The 15,356-nt window shown below is 42.8% G+C and overlaps 1 protein-coding gene across 5 annotated transcripts; it reads right to left on the bottom strand.

Annotated features, from left to right (window-relative positions):
- Nucleotides 1–48: 48 nt before the first annotated feature.
- Nucleotides 49–15,294, bottom strand: NUDT13 (nudix hydrolase 13). 5 transcript variants are annotated; one of them, XM_053388578.1, is made up of 10 exons: nucleotides 14,679–15,289; nucleotides 13,114–13,216; nucleotides 12,123–12,262; nucleotides 10,714–10,821; nucleotides 9,454–9,560; nucleotides 7,640–7,765; nucleotides 6,509–6,620; nucleotides 4,713–4,867; nucleotides 3,709–3,933; nucleotides 49–605 (listed from the first exon to the last, which is right to left on the bottom strand). In XM_053388578.1, the coding sequence occupies exons 1-9, from the start codon at nucleotides 14,719–14,721 to the stop codon at nucleotides 3,739–3,741; spliced, it is 1,089 nt and encodes a 362-aa protein (XP_053244553.1). In that variant the 5' UTR covers nucleotides 14,722–15,289; the 3' UTR covers nucleotides 49–605; nucleotides 3,709–3,738. The 5 variants fall into 5 exon arrangements, with proteins under 5 accessions (XP_053244553.1, XP_053244552.1, XP_053244555.1 ...); XM_053388577.1 differs by lacking the exon at nucleotides 49–605 and adding an exon at nucleotides 808–2,010; XM_053388579.1 differs by lacking the exons at nucleotides 49–605; nucleotides 14,679–15,289 and adding an exon at nucleotides 14,534–14,665 and having other exon boundaries at nucleotides 3,503–3,933.
- Between the last annotated feature and the right edge of the window lie 62 nt (nucleotides 15,295–15,356).

Below are 15,356 nucleotides of genomic sequence, written 5' to 3'. Positions count from 1 at the left end.
AAGTCATGGGTATATACAGTGTAAGAAATTAAGATGGAGGATTGAAAATATTTTTCTATGACTTTTTATATTCATTAAATCACATAAATGTACATTTTTTCATGTTGTCATTTTAGTACTAAAAATATTAGAAGGGCGCAGAGGGCTTTTGCAAAGACAGTGTTTGCAAAAGATCAAAACACCAACTCTACCCTTTTTTTCTTTTTTGCTTACTAGTTGTAATAACTGGAAATTTGATTATCTTTCAGTGCAGCTTCTTTATATTTATCTCCAATATTAGATAATTAGGCATTCAGTGATTATGCAGGAAAAAGCTTTCTGCATATATCTTTGTGGTTAAGCAGTTCAGAGAAGGCAACATTAATCTGTTGAGCTGATCGCGGCTGTTAAGGTTTTCTTTGTGTTCTTTGTACAGATATATTTTCTGTTTGTTTGAACAGCACTTGGACTAGGATTGACCTTGCTTGCCAACATTTAGGCTGTCAGTAGCCTATTTTACATAAGGAGTCAACTGTAGGTTGAAGTCCTGATGCAGCTGAGTCAGATCTGACTTCTGTCTCAAGTCCTAAGTATATCCCTTTTGAACTGGCTCTCATCTTCCCCATCTGCAATATGAACAAGTTGATTTAATAAGTTGCCAAATGATGTCATAATCTCTCCAGCATGTGAAAGTAAACTAATTTCAAATGAAATAACTCACTGTCTGTTAAAAGTAAAACCAAGCCAGATTACTGCCTTTTCTTCAGGCTCTTTTTTCTCCATACAAAATTAAATAATTGTAATGGGGGAAATGTTTTTCTTTTCTCCCTTCATTATAGTTTGCATTAAGATTGTTTTTATTGTCTTTCCAACACCCCTCACTGTTAAAACTCAACTTTGATGTAGGTAAACATTCAAAAACAGCTGCAGGCAAAAACAATGAAGGTTCCAAAACAGAGATTCTCAACCTGTGGGTCCCCAGATGTTGTTGGACTACAACTCCCATCATCCCTGAGCTCTGGCCTTGCAAGCTAGGGGTGATGGGAGTTGTAGTTCAGCAACATCTGGGGATCCACAGGTTGAGAAAGGCTGTTCTAGAATGCTCTTATCGTCTTTCTGTCCTCAAGTAGTTACTGGAAGTATATTTTAATTTTGATACTGCTTTTTCATATGCGTCAGTTATACATGATGAAAGTTTACAGCTGAAAGACAAACTGCATCCTGAAGTGGGGGGGGGGGGTGTCTCAAGTGCAATGCTGCTTCCTGCCTTCCCGTGGTTCCATGTCACAACTCATTGTTTGGCGTTAGTGGGAACAGTGGAGAACTTAAGTCTTCAACTGTTTTGTCCAGGAGTGGACTCTTGATTCCCAGCAGTCCCAGTCACTATGGACAATGGTCAGGTATGATGGGTATTGCAAGCCATGAACAATGAGTGGACTACAAGTTACTCACCCCGATTTAGCAGCTTTCTGAAGCGTAAGGTTGCCACCAACTATTAGTAGCTTCAGTAGTTGCTACTGAAAATGGGTGGGTGAAAGGAGAAATTACTTTTCCCACTTAAGAATGACTAGCTTTCAGTTGTACCATGGAAGCCAAAAGCCTTGGCTCCCGAACAAATCGGCTCCCGAATGATCGAAACCCAGAAATGAGTGTTCCAGTTTTCGAACGATTTTTGGAAGCCAGACATCCTGCAGCCAATCAGAAGCCATGCTTTGGTTTTCGGGTGGTTCCAGGAGTTGAACGGACTCCCAGAACGCATTCTGTTTGAAAACCAAACCACTGCATTTCCTTTTGTAAAATGGAATGTAGGGGTCTGTTTACAAGGTTTAAGTTTTACTATAAATATGATCACCCTGCCTGAATTATTTTCTTCTATTTTCTTCTGACTTTTCTATTAAGTACCAATAAGTATCTGCTTCTGACCTTCCTCAAAAGAAGGAATATATCAAAACATTTTACCACAATAGGAGGAAGTACTGACATTCATTGCTAAGCTTCAAATCCACCCTTCTCTTGGAACGGAACACATCCCTAGAGAGGGGGGGGTGTTATGCAAAAACAAAAAAATAGTATTACAGCTGCTCATAACGACTCTCAAGATAGCTAAAATACTTGCAGAGTCATTTGCTTGTCTTTCAACATGCATGGAAAATTAGGGCATGGTCTACCTTAAGCATGAATATCAATTAAAATAAATCTTAACAGTTCATTTATCAAACATCTATGGTAAAGAATGGACAATTGCTCCCAAACTTAAGTATAGGAGGCCGTGGATGATAAGTGTAACATTTGTTGAGGCCAAAAGAAGCCCTCCACTCCACTTTGGTTCCAAGAATCTCATAAGGTCTTTTTCTCAGAGAGTGGCAGGCCCCAATACAGAGTTCTGTTGGGTTGAAACATCTACTGATCTTTCCTGAGGACAGGGCAGTTGCTGTGCCTTCCACATTTTGACTGATAAGCAGGCCCCTGAACTGAATGTGACCTCTATATAACTGATCTGAGTTTCCATCTGGAACATTTAATTAAATAAGCTGTTGAACCTAATGGGTGCTTCAACCGCATTTATCACTGCAACCTTATTCCAGCTTTATTTTTGCAGCATTTTCGAACAAGAACGCAGTTGAACACTCTGGCTTGGAAGCAGTGTATGGGCAATATTCCCAGAAAGAAGAAATCTGGGCTGATGGAATCCTTTTTATTTGCAGGATGAGAGTGTTCTACACAGACAACGCCCAGGACAGGAAAAATTGTGAACTACCATAGAGAAACAATGAAGCAAATAATAATAATAATAATAATAATAATAATAATAATAATAATAATAATAATAATTCTGGTTTGATATATCAGTTCCTTAAAAGAAGTAGGAAACAGTTCAAACCTCAGAGAGCTTATAGCAATAGCAGTAAATACAGGCAAGTCTAATTACTTTCTGCCAGGAAGATGGAATTCAGTTGCAGGCTGTCACAGAGGAAGTGAAATAGAAGATGAGAGCTGAACGCCTTTACTAAAGTGAACTTTACAAATAACTGTAGAGTATTCGTTTTTCAGCTGCCAACTGGCTTCAAACTGTTTAGAAGTTTGTACAATTAAGCAGCATATAAATGTCACTAAATAAAATAAATCACATTTCTGGTGGCGTAAGCTTTTGAGAGGCTTTTGTTTTTAATTGGAACTTTGGCATTGTATCTAGCAAATAACTTTACAAAACATCGTGAGAGTCTTTAGACCAGAGCTTGCCAACATGTCTTTGCCCATGGGATCCATGCCCCTTGCTCCTTTTCCCACTGAATTTGGGCCTGAAATACTCATTTTATTGTTGCCAACAGCAGAGGCTGTGGGGTGGGTGGGGTGCCCACAACAATTGCAAATCATAGAATCAAATGTGCTCATGAGCCCGAAAAGGCTGGCTACCATTGCTTTAAACTTAGGATCAATTCTGAATTACCAGTTACACTGTAGAAAAGCACTTGGGAATGATTTCCATCAAGAACTGAAACACTGGAAGTGGCAGGGAGGAAACGCTGACCCTTAGAAGCATCCTTCCCCCCCCCCTTACAAACCCATCCAGGTGATATATATACACCTTCAGGATCTGACGGACAAATTCTTTAGCCTCAGGCAAAAGTGTGAAATGGAACCACCCTCTCTGCCTATAAATGTCCTGCAGAAAATCTTAACATATGGAGTCACTGAAATTAGGAGGCCAACTGGCACTTGGATTTTTACCTGGAGCAGTAAATGATTGAATAAGTGTCTCTAAGTAGGCACAGGACCTTGCTTTTTGACCCATTCCTGAATCAGCTGATGGGCTATGGCTTGCTTAGGTGGCACCCAAAATGAGAGGTTGTCATCCTTGTCTTTGGAAGGTTTTGGGTTCCGCCCGAGAGCCTTCACCACTTCCCCATGGCTGAACCACTCAGCAGCTTCTAGCTCCTGTCTGTTGATACTAATCTGCAAATGAAAAGTTTTAAAAATAAAAACAGCGTCATAATGAGAGCTTAGAGTAGTGTTGTAGTTAATAGACAGGATGCCTCAAGTACCAATCTTGCCCCTGTCACACAATCACCTCGTGGCTAGACAATGGACTCCTGCCTCTCCCCCCAATCAATGTGAAGTTAATAACAATAACCTATCTTAACAGCAACTCCTGCAGCCTGGCTGGTGCCAAACATATTTCTCTGCTTTCCTTTGGACCACATCAGCAAGACTGGGGGGGGGGGCTTGTCATCTGAGAAGCCCAGGACCTCAGAGAGGTCACTTCAGTGCTGCTAACACAGCAAGTTTATCTCACCCCCAGAGGCACACTCCATTGTCTCTCGAGCCAAACAGATGCCAACAACGACAAATATGCATGTGTGTGTTTGTGTGTTTACACACATATCTATTAGAGTCAACTATTTACGACAGTGAAATAACTTCTGCTTGCCAGGCTGCTTGGATAGACAAGCAGGGCTGGGAATACGAATGCACCTTCATGCTCTCCAGAACCGTTTTCGGTAGTCAAAACCACAGAAGAACCAAGACGGCGAAGAATTTTACGTCACTGATCATATATACATTTAGATAAGCCAAATCAATAAAGTTTGGTTCAGTAACCTTGGGTCCCCAGATGTTGTTGGACTACAACTCCCATAATCTCCAGCCAGTTTAGCCACTGGTCAGCGGTGATAGGAATTGTAGTCCAACAAGGTAAGTGGATCAAATGAAAGATTCCACCACCACCTCCTTACCTTGCTCCGTTGCGGGTTCACCAGGGCATGGCAGCCAATCATTAGCGTGCTGCTTGGGAATGGCCAATGCTGAGATGCAGAATAGCTCATAGACTCCACCTCTAACCCCACCTCTTCAGCCACTTCTCGACGGAGTGTCTCTTCCAGAGTTTCACCTTGGGAGTAGAAAGAGTCTCTAAGGGCTGCATCATATCCTGAGAGAATGCTTACAAGTTTTCTTTTGAGAAGGCATGAGGATATACCTCACGATAAGCATTTCTTGTTTATGCTTAATGGATTTCCAGCCCACCTTTTAGGTTAAATGCCCTATTTTAACACAGTTGAAGCAGGGTTGGTCAAGCATAGTCAGTCAACCAACTTTTTTTTATCACGAAGGCTTGATGCTGGTGGTGTCTGAAGAGGTGGCTTGCTACCTGGTGGTAAAACTGCCTTTGAAAAACCAGCATTTAATAGTTGCTTACTGTTACGTTTTCTTCTTAAATGAAATGCAGACTCGTCCCTGTTGAGTTAGGATAAAAACCAATGACAAGAACTGTTCCGTGAATTGTTCACATCTTTGAAAAGCCTACCTAACATTGTTAAGTCATAATAATTTATTGCAAGTCTTTAAAAAGTTAATTCACTATTTCACAATAGCAGTTAACTTACTTGTTTTTGACAAATAAACACAATGATTAAACTTGGTGATAATAAAGATAAATTAAAAAATGCTTGATGGGACGGCTGACCAATTTATTTATTTTTTACTGGTCAAGTGCCCAAGTAAGTTGGAAGAGTTGAGACTTGATCTTAACTATGCGTTCTGACAAGTGGAGAATTTACTTGGCTGGTGGATTGCTGGAGAGCCGCTGTAAAAAGTGACTCTGGTGTTTTGGATCAAGGGAACCAACAGAACAGGGGACTACCAGTGGAGATACACATGTTTCCTTTACAGGCTAGTTTCCCTCAGTACTTTAACAGAGCTCCTTTCTTCAGCTAATCTTTATCACCACCAGCACTAACTGCTAAATGCTAAACACGGGAATCTAAAACAGCAGAATATGGCTTCCTTCTCATATCTACTTGCACCTTTTTCAGACTTCATCTTCAGCAGGAAAAATGCAAGAGTAATGAAGTTCCTTCCAGAAATCCATTTTGCCTTTATGGTATTAATCCACTTTTACCTTTGAGCTGCAGCTCTTACAGTACTGTGCTATTTGGACCAATGGTGTGACACAGTACAAGACAGCTGTTATCATGAGTCCTAAAGCAGGACTCAGTCCAAACACCAAGTTAGGCCAAGAAAGGAACCCAATTTGGCCTGCAAAGCTGTTTTCCCCACACCAAGGCTATGTACCCCACACCTGACATCATACGTGACATTAACTGAGGGGCAGGTAGAGACACGGTTGGATTGCCTAGGCAACCAAGTTTTTCATAGGGAACTCAATCACATAACCACTCCCTGAAGAAAGCAGGCTTTAAATCACTGCCCATCCAGCACTGATGCTGAAAATATAATTGCAAAAAGCCTAACACAAGTGTTTCTCAATTTGCAAAATGTCCATCAAAGTACTTCAAGAGCTGACTCAATTATTGTTAGTTTCAGAGTAAGTGCAATATAGCCATTAATTGTTGCTTCCCCAGGATCGTAAGTAACGTGCCAAACAATGAGCAAATTCTTGTTAGGTTCCCCACAACTCATCACATATCATCTCTAGTGAGCAAGTTTTCTACCACATGCTCTGAGGCAGCAGGACTCTAATTAGAATACTGTGCATGCAAACTTAACAGTCTGGTGTCACATGTTTCCTTACCTATATCACAGAAGCCAGACAGAGCACTGTACATCCCTTTAGGAAACGATGCTTGCCGTACGAGAAGGCATCGACTCCCATCAGACACCAAAGTAATAACGACTGGAGACATCTTTTTATGTTTTTTAAAAAAGCAAAAAACGACAAGAAATTGAGAGAGGGATCAGACCTGCTAATTCCAATATGGAGTACAAACTGCAACCACAGGAGTGGGATGTGTGAAAAATGCAAGCGATCATTACAAAGGCCCCCACACTTACACTTTCCTGGCTGTTATGGGCAGACCCTGGAGCAAAACAATTGGCAGTTCAGAACACAGGATCCTGCTGCGGACTTTGGCACCATCCCGACTATCAGGGTCCACCTTAGTGCTCTTGGGGAAACAAGAGATGTGGAATGCATCTCTGTCTCTTTAAAACTTTTTCAAATAGTAGCTATGCAGGTGGGGTGGGGGGCTGGGTGTGTTTGAAGATGCTAGGATTGGGATCCAATCCATGGTACTGGGGAATTCTGAAGGAGGGGGCCTTGATGGTTCCCCTGTTACACAATGCTTCCCTAGAGAAGCTTGTCTGACACCTTCACTAACATATTTCAGGCACCAGGCAAAGACTTCTCTGTTCCCTCAGGCCTTTGAACACCATCTTAATCCTTTAAAAATATTGAGAGTGACATTTTTATGGCTTTTATGATGGTCAGAAGGTGCTTTGTCCTTTTAGATTATTTTAGTTGTTTGTGATCAACTTTCTCTGTACAGTTTTGGCTTCCATATTATTTGACAACAAACAACAACAACAATGCATACTATGATTACAATTAATTGCTTATTTTGTTTTTGTTTTAATCACGGTAAATGGTTCAATTGTACATCGCCCAGAGAGCCCAGGTAACTGGGTGTCCAGTGAATATAATAAATTTCTGCTCCTCTCTTGGCAACCTTTCAAGGACCATGTGCCACCGGTGAGGGGAACCAAAAGTAGGTGGAGCACTGGATGCAAATTTTACCTTTGTACAGTTGGCTAGTTTCTAGATACACCCACACACCCTTCTCTGTCCCCCATCCAGACAAGCAAGATGCAGGATCAGAGTTCAAAGACACATGCCAGCTGGACAAAAATATTTGAGGTTGCCCACCTGTGGGTAATAGATTATTTCACTGCTCTGACAAACCCGTTTGCTTCCAGCCAAGTTCTTCACTGTGAGCTGTCCTGTTTTCCCACAATACTGGTTGTTATCATGCCAACGAAGGAGAGCCTGAGCCTATAAACATCAATCAGGTTATGAAGAACGCTGAGAGGATACAAACTGCAACCCATTTGTTAACCGCCCCCCCCATCAATACTTGGTTTACAAAATAAGAACAAATTGCTCCAGGAAATGCATATTTTCTTTCCATATGGCACAGGTGTGAGGAATCTTTGGCCTGCCAGATGTTGCTGAACCACAACTTCCATCATCCCTAGACATTGGCCATCTTGGGGGGCTGAGGGAAGTTGTAGTTCAAGAACATCTGAAGGTTCCCCACACATCCTCTAACAGTAGCACAACCTCTAACAGAAAAACCCTCAGGTCAAGTAGGCTAGGCAGAGGCTTGCCCAAGAATAACCACTGAGCTTCATGGATGAGAGACAGATCTGAGATTCTCACAACCAAACACAACACTCTAGACAATACACCATGCTAGCCCTGTAACAAAAGGAGCCACCCACCATCTTCTTTGGCCTCCGTGTCCACTTGCTCTCAGGAGCAGGCTGCTCAAGTATTGCCGGGGGGTTTATAAAATCAGAATAAATTACTCCCCAATGGATTGCTTTCCTTAATCACCACTGCAGCCCTTTGAGGGCTTTATTGTCTTCAAGAGCCCACTTTGATGCCCCTCAAGTAAGAGCATCACAACTGTGGAGTGTATGCACATCTTTGGCCCTGGACAACCCAACTGCCAGCTCCAGTAAGAGTTGGTTCTCCCGCAGTGTGGTGAATAAACAACAGCTGACATTGCCGTGGGCTGGGCACACTTCAACCAAAAAGATAAAACCATTTCTTGAGGACTTTGATGTGGGAAAGTGAAATGTGGGAACCAGCCCCAAACTGCAATAACTATAAGAAGCGGTTCAGTTTCACCCTCCCTCTTACATCAATGTGTTCTACATGGGAAGCTGCATCATAGTGAATCAGGTCCGTCTAGCTCAGTATCTTGTATACACTGACTGGCAGGAGGTCTCCAGAATTTCAGGTAGGGTTCTCTTCCTGGCATCTCCTGCCTGGAGATGCCAGGAAGTACACCTAGGATTCTAAGCCAATGTTCAACCACCTAAGGCAGGGGTCAGCAACCTTTTTCAGCCGTGGGCCGATCCACCGTCCCTCAGACCATGTGGTGGGCCAGACTATATTTTGAGAGTGGGGGAAATGAACAAATTCCTATACCCCACAAATAACCCAGAGATGCATTTTAAATAAAACACATTCTACTCATGTAAAAACACGCTGATTCCTGGACCGTCCGCGGGCCGGATTGAGAAGGTGATTGGGCCGCATCCGGCCCACGGGCCTTAGGGTGCCTACCCCTGACCTAAGGGATTGTGTGGTGGAGTCTCTAGCAGCAAGTGGCAGCCTGTCTCACTATCACAGAGGGGCAAAGCATGACAGGCCCCAGGTTCTTTGGCTAAAAATATTCGGCCCACTCTGATCAGGGTCTCTGAATGTCATTGGGTCAGCTGGGCTGTCCTGATAGCAGGCAAACGGGCCTACGGTGATGGAAGGAGGGTTGGAGGAATGAGGCAGAGATGATAAGGCTGGAAGGACATTTGTGAGGAGAATAAAAAGTGGGAGAGAAAAATGAGTTCACAGGGCCAGAATCTGCAGAGGTAAGAAAAACTGGATTTTCAGCTTTCTAACAGTAATATAATACCCAACACAAGCAGTCTCTGTGTTTACACGTAAAATCCTACCGTGGAAATCAAACTGGCATCTTCTTCTTCTAACTGGAAGAAAGCTTTCCTCATTTCCCCAAATGATCCATTGAGTTCAGCTTCAAGGGCAGATCTTTCCAAGGATCCTGGAATTCAATAAATCTGTGGGAATTGGATATCTCAGTTACTACGCCTACCCCCACGTACCCCACGCCCTTTGATCTATATCAATAGCACATGATTATGGCACTGTAGCTGATAATAATAATAATAAATTTAGTATTTACACCCCGCCCATCTGGCTGGGTTTCCCCAGTCACTCTGGGCGGCTCCCAGATGAGACTGCTGCTGTCACACAGGCATCAACGTCATCTCAAAAGCAGTATATTCTTACAAAATGAAGACATATTAGGACAAATCGACTTCAGTGAAAAGCGGGTGTGAAAAATATAGGCCTGTATACAAGTTTGAAGGTGACACCATATTATTCAGGATGGTGAAAGGGCAACTTTTCTGCGAAGTGTTCCAGAAGGATGGCTCCAAATTGAGTGAGTGAATGGGCACCAAAATAAGAAATCAAATTCAATACAATTAAGCATAAAGGGATGCACATTGGGGCACATTACTGGGAGCTGAAGAACTGGCTATCTCCCACCTCGGGATTAAAGCAGGATATATATGTATTGTTATGGGTTAGGGGGCCAGTCTGGATGATATCCTTGGATCCCTTCCAGGCCTGTGATCCTGTATCCGGTGAGGCTTAGAATCTAGTAGTAGAACAGGTTGCTGAACTTCTCAGACAAGTTTCCTTGCCTTCAGTGTTTCTCATACTTGGGTCACCAGCTGTTGCTGGACTACAACTCCCACCATCCCTAGCTAGAAGGACCAATGATGAGGGATGATGGGAGTTGTGCTCTCATCAGCATCTCAACTAAGCAATGGCACTCTCCAAGGAGGGATGTGGATAGGCTTCCTTGCTCCCTGCACTTGGCTAGATGCCACCTCATCCTAGGTTAGAAGAACAATAGCCAGAGTTGTGTCTGGGAGTTTGCTGGCTGGTGCTGGAAGCTGGAAACCTAATCAAGAAGCAAGATCTGTTGGGTTGTTAATGCTGTGAGCCCCTCCATCCTATGTTCTTTCTGTGTGTGTAAACAAAGCCACTTATCCTAAAAATACCACAGTCGCCACTGAACTTCATTCCAAGGAAACTGAACCCTGGGTAAGTGCAGGAACCCCTGCAGTCTTTCGCTGCTTGGAGATTCGGGTTGCATGCAACAGTATACAAAAGGTCATTCTAACCTAGGTCCAAAGCAAAATACGGCCTGCACTCATTTGAACATCCAACCAGCATGGAATCCTCTATCTTTTCTTCGCTCTGTTTGAACTTCTCTAGAATCCTCTTAATTTCTGAAAACCAGACAAACAGAGGAAGAGGAAGCTTAGAAAGGCACATCAGCACAACATTGGTTAACATTTCTGTAATCTGGGACAGCTGTAGGGATGGGCGATGTCAGCTTTTCAACATTGCGATGTATCACCAGCCAAACATCGAGATATGACGATATATCGCTATGTTGAAATGGAGGAGATGGAACACACACACACCAAGCTAGGAGAGGGTAAAGACGAGCACCACCGTCTCCTTGCTTGCTAGCTTCCCCAGCACCACAAGTCCCTTCGTCTCAGGGCAGCCTATTCTCCAAGGAGCTGATTTGCCCTCTGGGCTCCAGTGCATTCCTGCCCAATCTGAAGTCTCCTTCACCACCCACCCGATTCTCCACACTCCTTCACCGCACGCCCAATCTCACAGCTCTTTCCTTCACTCACTCACACCCTGATTTCAAGCATCCTTCACCACATGCCTGATTCTCCCTGTGCCTTCCTTCTCTCACACACACCCTGATTTCAAGCATCCTTCATCACTGATGTATCAGTACATCGCCCAGGCCTAGACCGCTGTCCTAAAACAAAAGCCACAGGTATATTTTATAAATCCCTACCACAAAACCTGAAGTCGTTTTGAAATTTGTTTCACAGTTGAAAATTTCATAGGAACATAAGCACAGCCTTGCTAGATCAGGCCTGTGGCACCTCTAGTACAGAGGTTTTCAACCTTTTTGAGTCCATGGCTCCCTTGACCTACTACATTCTTTCTGCGGCACGCCTGTGGGGCTCGGAAACCCAGTTATGTCACCCCTTGCCATCATGCTTAAAAGTTTCATCAAGGAACGCCAGGAATTTAAGTTTTATTAGAGTGCTGATACCTTCCTGCTGAAAATTTCTAACCCCTGACTTCTCTCTCTCTCCCCCCTCCCATTTAAACTCAGTGATATAGAAGCCAACCGCAAGAGAAGGAAAACCCAACGACAGACAGAGACAACAAATTTTAGGTTTATCCCTGTCCTCTCTCATCCTTCTCACTGTTCAATTCTCCAAGGACAACACTGAGGCTGAGGTGGAAGGAAGCGGACAGGCAGTGCTTCCCGCTGGACTGCTTGTAAGTAATAAGGCTGGCAGGTGGGGGCTGGCTGGGGGCAGACTGAGGTTAGTGAGGCAATGCCTTCTTTGCCCTAACGGACCACCTTCCACTGCTTAATCTACTGTTCTCCCGGGTTCTCTGGGAGCAGGCACTAAAAGCATCTTTAACACCTTAACAGATAGGACATTTCTCACGAAAAGGAAGGATTGTTGCAGAATAAACTTGTTACCTGCTGCATTTAACTTTGGCGCCAGGAGCATGTTTCCTTTCTCTTGCAGTAAGGGAGAGTAGTTGTGAAACAGGAAGAAAGTTCCCAAATTAGAGGCTTTCCTGCAAGCGTCATCGTTGTCTTTTAGTTCGGACATATACCTGCAGGTAGAAAAGGATCAGAAAGTGCAGCACATGAAGAAGACTAACTGTGCAAGCCTACGCATCTGTTCCTACGGTATTTTCTCCGGGCGAGTTTCCCACTGCAGCCCAACATGTAATTTCCTTACTTACTTCTACACAGAAGTAAGTCCATCTCAGATCAATGGGGGTTATTCCCAGTACAGTGGTACCTCGGGTTAAGTATTTAATTTGTTCTGGAGGTCTGTTCTTAACCTGAAACTGTTCTTAACCTGAAGACCACTTTAGCTAATGGGGCCTCCTGCCGCTGCCGTGCCGCTGGAGCACGATTTCTGTTCTCATCCTGAAGCAAAGTTCTTAACCCGAGGTACTATTTCTGGGTTAGCGGAGTCTGTAACCTGAAGCGTATGTAACCCGAGGTACCACTGTACAGGGAATATGGGTACAGGGCTGTATCCAAAGTATTCTGTGGCAGAACCTGTTGTTGCATTCTCCATCTTTGTGCTCCAGATACTTGAAAAAATACTGATAATACAAGGTCTATTATTGACTGATTGATTGAATTTATATCTTACCTTTCCTCCCAAACAAGCCCATGCCAGCAAACGTATCCATAATTTAGTAACAACAGCAACAAAACCCAACATTCTAAAACCTTCTAAAAACAATTACAGTGAAAACGAAAAACAGTTACAACTAAAAACAACTAAAATCTATCCAGAGATTGCTATGAACCTTAGTCTTCAGCCACCAAATGTCTGGGTAATTAAAACAGTAAGCCGTAAAAACATACTGGAGTAATTCTAGCTTTATCCCATTAACAACAAATTCTAGCATATTGGGCTCAAATTCCCCACAGGTTAAGCATTTACCTCATTTTCTTGACATAGGTTGAATGCATCCTGGAATACAGAGAAGAAGCTCTTCTATATCCCACTCGATAGACCAAAGTGATTACCATCTTGTGTGCCATAGCTTAAAAACAAGAAAAATACCATACTATTATTAATAAGTCATACATATGCACAGATATACATCTTCAAGGATATATATGCACACACACACACACACACACACACACACACACAACTTATAATAACCCTGATGGATCCTCATTTATGAATGAGGAAAATCAACACTGTGAACCCATATTGCATTTTTGGGAAAATCAAGTTCTTTCAATATTCAATAAAAATGAATAAAAACCCGATTTACCACAAGCATGCCTTACTGTCTTTTTTCTCTCTTGTTCTTGTAAAAACTGTAAGTTAAACCATTAATGCAAACACCCACATTTTCTGTCTGCTCACCTACAGAAGGTATCATTTACAGTCTCCATTTTTTTTGCCAGTAAAACTCTTGCTACTGTAACTATGCATGAAATGAATTTCTTATGTTCCACCTTAGCTGCACCATCCAAACAGAACAGGAAAAAACAAACAGGGTGTCATAGAATCCTGTAGTATCCTCAGATCTTTACTGTCTGACAACTCACATTTGAGAAGAAACTGTACTTTGCCCTAAAAGTCACAGACAGAAGAGAGTTCAGGAACAGCTGCAGAAGCTCCAGCTCTTCCTACTTACCAGGAAAAAGTCCTTATTTTCTGGTAGCTCTCCCTCCCCATGGAATGTATTTTAAAAAGCACAAAGGTACATTAACTTTCCTTCCATTCTATCCGCCAATAATAGCTGCTGGCTGCATTACAGTTGCAGCTATTCTATCAAGCAGGAGATTAAAATGCAATCCTATGCATGTTTACTCAGTAGAAAGCCCTTGACTCCCACTAAATTTGATGGGATTTATTTATTATTTCTGTTTCTATACCATTTGCCATTCAAAATTGCAAAGCGGATCAGACATAAAAGTATATAAAAATATTAAAAAGTATAAAATATGCAATAACAATGGAAATACTGTAACTTCAGTTGCAAGATGATTTACTGACATGGTGCAGAGTTAAGAGTATCTGATTTGGGAGAAACCCAGGATGAAATCTCTACTCAGTCATGTGACTCACTGGATCAGTCACAGCCTCTGAGCTTACTCAGTACTTCTACAGTAGTACTACAGTAGGCGAACAAAAGTCTTCAGGCATATGCAAAAGTGGAAAGAGAGAAGCACTCAGAAATTAATTTTTAGTTTTGAAAACAAGATGTGTTCCTTATTACAAATGTCCTATTTCTATCTGTGCAATGTCAAAGAGCAAGAAAGAGTTATATGTAAGCGGGATTTCTGTCATCAGTGAAGGAATTCAAAGTCCCAGGAAGGCTCTGTGGCGGGTTCTTCCATACCGTAAATGTTAAATCAATCACAAAGAAGTTGAACTTCAGATCTCAAAAGTGCAGATTTGCTTTTTTCTCCAAGCTGCTTCTCAGTCTTAAATCCCTGCAGGGTCAGACAGTAGTCAAGAATGACAAATGAAAGCTTTTCACTTACTGTTATATAAAAGCACACGGCAGTTTCCGTCGGCAGGAAACATTTAGCAAACACTCCACACTGATTGGCGCTCGGTTCAGCTTCTCTATTAATCCGAACTACACTACCCATAATCCTTTGGCTCAAAATGGGCCTCTGGGAAGTGTAGTTCAGCAGGTACAATTCCATTAACAACATAACCAAGAGTGGAGGTACCTATGCTGAAAGTGCTCTAAAGTGCTTACCAATGTTAGTAGGATTTGGATAGCCCCTTCCTCATTTTCCTCCAACGTTGGTTTAAATCAGGGTTCAGCAAACTTTTTCAGCAGGGGGCCGGTCCACTGTCCCTCAGACCTTGTGGGGGGGCCAGACTATATGTTGCCATGATTATGACCCACATTTTTTGCAAAAACCCTTATTGGGACCAACCCCAATGTTGCACAAATGTGATTTGGGGGGGTGTTTCCTCATACACACACGCTGCTTCCTTTGCGTTTTACGCGTTGACAGTTATTACTTCTCTCGTAAGGCGGGGTGGGGGGCTGAGGTAAGTGCACCATTCCTGTCAGCCTTGGAGAACGTGTGCACATGCGTGGGTGAAAGGAAAAGCTGTTGGCCACGCTAAGTCAGGCTGGCGCCACTCAAGCAAAAACGTTCTTTTCCCCGCATGAGGGAAGACTAAAGGACCCCTGACCATTA

This window comes from Podarcis raffonei, chromosome 5, assembly GCF_027172205.1.
Source record: "Podarcis raffonei isolate rPodRaf1 chromosome 5, rPodRaf1.pri, whole genome shotgun sequence".
NCBI classification, from domain to species: domain Eukaryota; kingdom Metazoa; phylum Chordata; class Lepidosauria; order Squamata; family Lacertidae; genus Podarcis; species Podarcis raffonei.
This window is presented reverse-complemented; position numbering and strand designations above follow the sequence as displayed.

What these genes read in the sequence shown, in the direction of transcription:
- NUDT13 (XM_053388578.1), bottom strand. Translation starts at nt 14,721, where the DNA reads ATGTTTCCTGCCGACGGAAACTGCCGTGTGCTTTTATATAACA. An exon ending in GCCAAAGTTAAATGCAGCAG is followed by an intron (nt 10,822 to 12,122) that starts GTAACAAGTTTA and finishes TCTGGTTTTCAG; the next exon opens with AAATTAAGAGGATTCTAGAG. An exon ending in ATGCCAGTTTGATTTCCACG is followed by an intron (nt 7,766 to 9,453) that starts GTAGGATTTTAC and finishes TGATGTTTATAG; the next exon opens with GCTCAGGCTCTCCTTCGTTG.